Genomic DNA, 7,528 nt, shown 5'->3' with positions numbered 1-7,528 from the left:
GCTTAAAACTCACAATAGTCATAATAGCTCAGTCCATCAGAAGATGACTTGTATCTCTGAGGTTATAAATTCTAATCTTACAATCTCTTAAAAAAGAAAAAAAGGTCAGTCAGGGATTTTATAGGAAACACTTTTCATAATGGTTATCAAATTGAGAGAGTAGTTGCAGCAGAAAATAATATTTTTAAGGTCAAGCAGCATTTAAAAGGTGAGACAAGAGATGACAACAGATATGTCACAATAATAACAATAACAACAAAAGTAAAGGTTAAATTGTTAAATTTAAATGAATTTAAATCCGTGTTATTTTATTGTTAGGAGTCCTCGAGTCTTCTTACCTTTCCACTGACATCACATCATACTACCATCCTCGCTGCCCGTGTGTCCAATCAGAGGCCGGGGGCAGGACCAGCACCGGCGCGGCTGTTTAATGAGCGGATAGCGTGAGCTCTGCTCACTGTCACGTCGCTCCTGATTGGCTGGTGTAACTGCGAATCCTCCACTGTCTGTGTCTCCTCTTAGAAAAAGTAGTAACTCAGCCACAAGTTATCATGACTTATGAAAGGTAACACTTTGATTTGACTGAACAGATTATTATTATTTTTATTATTATTATTATAACTCTATAATAGTGTCCTTTCGCCATTACATTAAACTTCACTTATTTTTATTATTATATATATTTTTTTTTACTTCATAAAGATGTGGACCTTCCTGGGAATAGCGAGTTTCACTTACCTGTATAAGAAGTCGGACACAGTGTGGAGCTTTGCCCACAGGGAGCTGCTTGTGGCCGCAGTGTTGTTCCTCACAGCCGGGCTCTTGCTCTCCTACATCAGATACCGTCAGGAGCACAAACTGCGGCTCCGTCAGCTCCTCACTTTCCCTCTGAGTCTCCTCTCCTTTGTCCCCGTCATCAACCACTTCATCCCCCAAACCTCAGCACAGAGGAGCGGCAGTCATCCAGAGGAGACATGCAGGAAGGTAAGACACTTTTAATCCACAGGAGACTTCTGCACAGTGAATAATTGAATAAGAATCATAATGAATTGATTTCATTGTATAACAGTAATTTATTGTATGATTAATGGTTTGTTTTTATGTTATGTATGTCTGTATTTATAAATAAAGTTGGATTGGATTGGATAGGTGTTTATTGTTTCAGGGCTGCAACGATTAATCGAGGTCTGAAAACACATTGATTATATGATTCATTCAGAAAATATTCTCAAATGACCTTGCGGCCAATGGGTGTCTAGTCTGTTCAGTAGCAGGTGGACAATATGATCTTAAAATGATAACACAATATTCCATGATGACATCACAATAAAGATAAACTTGATATTTCAGTGAAATTCAGAGTAAAGGTGTTTGTTTTGATATGGAATGATGTAAACTTCATATTTATAATGCAAAATAAATCTATTAATATGAAAAACAGAGCTAAAATGTAAAATTATGTAAATTATAATGTGGTATAACTGTAATTAAAACACCAAGCTGATATACTGTATAAATAAGCTTAGACACCTCTGGACCAAATGATGATGAAAATAATCAATATTGTTTATAATGTTAAATATCTGATTAAAAAATGTAATGAAACAGCTTTAATTGTAATAGGCATAATCAATAATCTCTCATCAGTAAAAGTGATCATCATCAGGGGGAAATGTGGGTGTTTAAGTAGCAAAGTAAAGGCATAAAAAGGTAAAAACAAACAGTAACAAGGCAATAAATGGTCTGCTTTGTCAACAAGAGCTCAATACTGACTGTATTTGATTTGAAATATGAGGGACTGTGACCAAATGATACAATGTAAGAAGGATAAGAATGATCTATTAGCTGTGATAACTGTTGTATTACTCTTGTAGATAGAGATCATAATGGAGAGGAATATGCTACTGTTTCTCATTTGGGAATGAAGTGGAAGGTTTGGTCTGGTTCAGCGTAGGGCCTCTCGGGTCCCTTTTGCCTGGTGATGCCGTACTCCCTTGAAACACCTCTGTTCTTTGCTGCAGTGTAAAAACAAAACAAAAAAACAGACAATGGTGTTCTTCTTCTCTTGTTTCCAGAGCCGGAGAATAAGGAAAAGAGCAGATGCAGAGATCTCTGCTGCCACAGGAAGTGCCTCAGCCAGTGGCTCCACAGTGGATCAGGATCCCGACGTGGTGGTAGTAGGGGCCGGAGTCCTGGGATCGGCAATCGCAGCTGTGCTGGCGCGAGACGGCAGGAAGGTGACCGTGGTAGAGAGAGATCTGAAGGAGCCTGACAGAATCGTTGGGGAGCTGCTGCAGCCCGGAGGATACACGGCACTGAAAGAGCTCGGCCTGCAAGGTCAGTTCAGGGAGTGACACTGTGTCCTGGTGCTCCAGACCCTGGAAAGTGTTGTTGTTTTGGTGTGAAGTGGGGGCGGTGCTAAGATGGGAAAGGTGACATCACATCATCTCTTTGCACCAATCAAGAGGAGCCATTATTTGAGATTCGAATCTGGTGACTCTTGTTTCTGTCTTGGTCCATCGACAGTCAAATCTGACGCACAAAGGAAAAGCAGCTGAGAAGAAGTTTGTACGTTTAAAAACAAACACAAACGTGATCAATTTGTGAACTTCAACACTAATATTCAGAAGTTGAAATTAACTTTTTTCATTATCACCGCTTGTCACCACACTATTGTACCTTTCTAAAAACAGTCAATAGAGAGTATATAATAATAGAATTATTTTTGATACAAACCTCAAAACCTTGTCTGAATCGGACTTGGAACTTTGAAAAACTGGCTCTCTAAATTGTCCAAATGACAAATGATTTCAGTGCGAGCAAATAAAAATACACTTTCCTTCCTCAATGTGTCCAAAAACATGTATGAGAGTTTTAATTTGAGATTAGAATGATCACATTGTACAAAAACACCTTATTTTATACTTAAATATTAATGATACAGCAATATTTCTTTCCCATTATGTTTATTTTTCAAAATGCCTGAGGTTTTAATGAACTTGCCAATCATTGATCACTTTAAAACTTTATTTAAAATTAAAGTAGAGATGCTATATGTCCCAAAGATATTAAAGGGCGTTATATTAGGCGTATATTGAACATAGAATTTTCCCAAATGTGCTGGTGAATATTGTAACAAGCTTAAAGCGAATGTGACAAAAGTGTAAAGGATTATTTTGAGGCTACAGTAGCTTATTACGCTCTCTCCAGCTTGTGTTGTAGACTCTTGACATTTGTTCCTTTTCACACATGCTGACTGAATAATGAATGAAGGCTCTGAAACAGTAACCTGTCGCGTGTGCTTGGCCTTGATCAGGGTCATTGGAGGGTTTGGACGCTCATGAGGTCAAGGGCTACGTGATCCATGACCTAGGGAGCAGCACCGAGGTGGAGCTTTCTTACCCACAGCAGGAGGAGAACATCAAGAGTGGCTGGGCGTTCCATCATGGTCGATTCATCATGGGCCTGAGGAGAGCTGCCCTCGCCGAGCCAAAGTGAGTCCACTCGTTAATGGGATGGCGTTGTGTTTTGGCTGTGAGACACCAGACCTATCACCACACCATACATACATACATACATACCTCGTTCATGTTTGACTTGTTTGACTTTAAGCAGAATCATCCAGGTCATCCTCAGTAGTTTGTTAGCTAATTAGTTAGCTGCAGGCAACTGGACTGGCTTATGTTATAGTTATAGACATTCCATCTTTCATCCAAGACGTGTCTTCAAGTTTTTCTTTGGTGTTTCAATTCAGAAGAACTGACCAGTTGTCTACAGCTACTACCAGTCTTGTATAAAGTACAGTAAAGTAAAGGGACACTTGAGTAAAAGTACAAGTATGTTACCAGAAAATGACATTGGTAGAAGTTGAAGTTGAGCTTTTTATAATATTGCTTAAGTAAAAGTCATTTAAGTAAGTATATGACATTTACTGTACAGGTAAGGTTGTGGGTTCAATTCCCGGCTCTGCTAGTCTATATGTGTCCTTGAGCAAGACACTTAACCCCATGTTGTGGCGTGTGTGAATGGATGAATGGCAAAACTGTAGTGTAAAGCAGCTCATCAAGACTAGAAATGCTCTATATAAATACAGACCATTACCAACTCTTCTTATTCTGATTTTATTTGGCAGTAACAAAGATAGATAGAGGAAATGTAGTCGAGTAAAAGTAAAAGTTGCTAGAACGATAAATAACAAGGTAAAGTACAGATATGTGAATTTTGTACTAACAAAGTATTTGTGCTTTGTTACATTACAACAAGGACTAGACATTTAATTTAATATAAGTGAACTGGCTTCTTCAACTTAAACCCAGGATCACAACCTAATCTTTAATTATCTAACAGTTTATAGCAATAACAATTATTGATATGAACTGATTTTGAAACATTATTGGCCAAATCATCTCTACTGTACTCTAAATCAAATATCAGTGGTTGACAGTCACAGTCTTGATAGTTTAAAGCATTCTCTTTGTTTGTTCTCGGTCTGTTTACTCTTCATGTTCTTCCTGTCTTGCTGTATCCTCAGTCTGTCTTATTGCACCCCCCAGTGTCACATTCGTAGAAGGCACCGTGACCAGTTTGCAGGAGGAGGACGGCAGCATCACGGGAGTCCAGTACAAGGACAAAGAAACCGAAGAGATCAAGGTGAGGACAGGAAACTGTGTCGCATGTGCAGAACCTTAATACCTCGTGTTTAAAGCACAAAATGTAAGGATGATGATGATGATGATGACGATGATGGTGTAAACTTGTGTCCTGGTAGGAAATCTGCGCAGCGCTGACTGTGGTGGCGGACGGCTGCTTCTCCAAATTCAGAAAGAGTCTGGTCTCAGGGAAAGCTCGCGTCTCCTCTCACTTTGTCGGATGCCTGATGAAGGTAAAGAGAACATCATCAGCCAAATGGGAAGAATTTGTTTCTTCATACAAGAGTAAACTAAATATCTTCTGAGTATTTTACCATTTTCTCACTAGTCAGCAAATTATGCAAATGCATAATTCATAGTATCATAAAGAAAAGAAATAGAATTACATTAAAAAAAATAAAATTCAATTATTATTTTTTTGCGTGTGAGTGATGACACAAAAAAGCAGCAAAACGCAGTGAATTTAAGTTGAGACTGTATTTGGAGTGAAAACACAGCTGAGAGCAGCCCACTGTGTGTGTGTGTGTGTGTGTATAGTATGTCTTCCAAAATCACCAAAAAAGTAATTGTATAGTATCTTGTCCAAAATCAGTCAAAAAAGTCATAGTATAGTATGTCATCTAAAATCACCAAAAAAGTCATTGTATAGTCAGTCAGTCAGTCATCATCTAACCGCTTTATTCTCCACCAGAGGGTCGCGGGGGGTGCTGTGCCAATCTCAGCTACATCGGGCGATAGGCGGGGTACACCCTGGACAGTTCGCCAGTCCATCGCAGGGCCACACACAGCTAGAGACAAACAACCATTCACTCTCACACTCACTCCTACGGTCAATTTAGAGTGTCCAATTCACCTAATCCCCACATTGTATGTTTTTGGACTGTGGGAGGAAGCCGGAGAACCCGGAGAGAACCCACGCACACATGGGGAGAACATGCAAACTCCATGCAGAAAGGCCCTTGTTCCAACCGGGGCTCGAACCCGGGTCTTCTCACTGCAAGGCGAGAGTGCTAACCACTACACCACCGTGTGGCCCCTCATTGTATAGTATGTCTTCCAAAATCACCAAAAACGTCATAGTATAGTATGTCGTCCAAAATCACCAAAAAAAAGTCATTGTATAGTATGTCTTCCAAAATCACCAAAAGAAGTCATAGTATAGTATGTTGTCCAAAATCGCCAAAAAAAGTCATAGTAAAGTATGTCGTCAAAAAAAGTTATAGTAAAGAATGTCGTCCAAAATCACCAAAAATAGTCATAGTATAGTATGTCGTCCAAAGTCACCTTAAGGAGTCATAGTATAGTATGTCGTCCAAAATCACCATAAAAATCATAGTATAGTATGTCGTCCAAAATCAGTCAAAAAAGTCATAGCATAGTATGTCAGCCAAAATCAATCAAAAGTCATAGTATAGTATGTCCAATACTTCAAAAAGTCATAGTATAGTATGTCTTCCAAAATCACCAAAAAAAGTCATAGTATAGTATGACGTCCAAAATCAGTCAAAAAAGTCATCTTGTCCAAAATTAGTCAGAAAAGTCATATTATAGTATGTTGTCCAAAATCACCAAAAAAAAGTCATAGTATAGTATGTTGTAAAAAAAAGTCATAGTAAAGTATGTCAGTCAAAAAGCAAGTAAAGTATGTCAGCCAAAATCAAAAAGTCATAGTATAGTATGTCGGCAAAAAGTCATAGTAAAGTATGTCAGTCCAAAATCACCAAAAGTCATAGTATAGTATGTCAGCTCCAAAATCACCTAAAAAGTCATAGTTGGTATGTTGTCCAAAATCACTTAAAAAAAGTCATAGTATAGTATGTCATCCAAAATCACCAGAAAAAGTCATAGTAAAGTACGTCTTCCAAAATCATCAAAAAAGTCATAGTATAGTATGACGTCCAAAATCAGTCATAAAGTCATGTAGTCCAAAATCAATCAAAAAGTCATAGTATAGTATGTCGTCAAAAAAGTCATAGTAAAGTATGTTGTCCAAAATCACCAAAAAAAGTCATAGTAGAGTATGTTGTCCAAAATCAGTCAAAAAAGACATAGTATAGTATTTCGTCCAAAATCACCTAAAAAAGTATGATATAAATAGTATTTTGTCAAAATATTATGTGGAAATTGAGACAAACAACCATTCACTTTCACACCTTTGGAAGTCTTTTAATAGTAGATTATCCATGACTTCACAGACCTCAGCCTAATTGACAAGGTCAGTTGGTCAATTTAGAGTGACCAATTAACTTAAACCCCATATTGCATGTTCATGGACTGTGGGAGAAAGCCAGAGAACCCGGAGAAGCGCCACACACGGGGACGACATGAGAAACTCCATGCAGAAAGATCCTGATTCCAACTGGGTCTCAAACCCTGGTCCTCTGCAAAGGCAAGAGCACTAACCACTACACCAACCATGTTGGCCATGTCATGGGACAGACATTATTAAATATTTCATCAGTCTGATGTTTTTTTGAAGTAGTGTGAAAAAGCATACAAGGACATATAGCTCATGTGGTTAAATGAAAGACTGGGGTTTTCTTATGGTCAGGGGTTCGAATCTTCCATGAAATTGATGTTTAAGTAAGTAGAACGTTGTGGAAATTTACAATGGCATGTTTTTGAATGGACTGGTGAACAGTCCAGGGTGTACCCCGCCTATCACCCTATGACAGCTGAGCTTGCCACATGAGAACATGAAGAACTCCATGCAGAAAGATCCTGGTTCCAACTGGGTCTCGCTGCAAAGGCAAGAGCGATAACCACTACACCCGCCGTGTAGCCCAGCATGCCGCACAGACATTCTTAAATATTTCATCAGTGTGACGTTTTTTGGCGTTTTTGTGTCATCTGTTATTGAAAGACGTCCAACGTTTAAC

General features: G+C 38.7%; 1 protein-coding gene across 1 annotated transcript; it reads left to right on the top strand.

The window, feature by feature from the left end:
* Nucleotides 1-464: 464 nt before the first annotated feature.
* Nucleotides 465-4,964, top strand: LOC122772048 (squalene monooxygenase-like). Its single transcript, XM_044029695.1, has 6 exons — nucleotides 465-565; nucleotides 703-984; nucleotides 2,076-2,337; nucleotides 3,317-3,494; nucleotides 4,554-4,650; nucleotides 4,769-4,964. The coding sequence occupies exons 2-6, from the start codon at nucleotides 703-705 to the stop codon at nucleotides 4,952-4,954; spliced, it is 1,005 nt and encodes a 334-aa protein (XP_043885630.1). The 5' UTR covers nucleotides 465-565; the 3' UTR covers nucleotides 4,955-4,964.
* Nucleotides 4,965-7,528: the final 2,564 nt, after the last annotated feature.

This window comes from Solea senegalensis, linkage group LG7 (genome assembly GCF_019176455.1).
Source record: "Solea senegalensis isolate Sse05_10M linkage group LG7, IFAPA_SoseM_1, whole genome shotgun sequence".
Classification (NCBI taxonomy): Eukaryota; Metazoa; Chordata; class Actinopteri; order Pleuronectiformes; family Soleidae; genus Solea; species Solea senegalensis.
Note: the sequence above shows the minus strand (reverse complement) of the source record. Positions and strands in the feature narration are given on the sequence as shown.

Bases quoted from the DNA above. Each gene is read 5' to 3' on its own strand.
- LOC122772048 (XM_044029695.1), top strand. From the start codon at position 703: ATGTGGACCTTCCTGGGAATAGCGAGTTTCACTTACCTGTATAAGAAG. The intron at 985-2,075 runs GTAAGACACTTT...TCTTGTTTCCAG, and splicing joins CAGAGGAGACATGCAGGAAG to AGCCGGAGAATAAGGAAAAG. The intron at 4,651-4,768 runs GTGAGGACAGGA...GTGTCCTGGTAG, and splicing joins AAGAAACCGAAGAGATCAAG to GAAATCTGCGCAGCGCTGAC.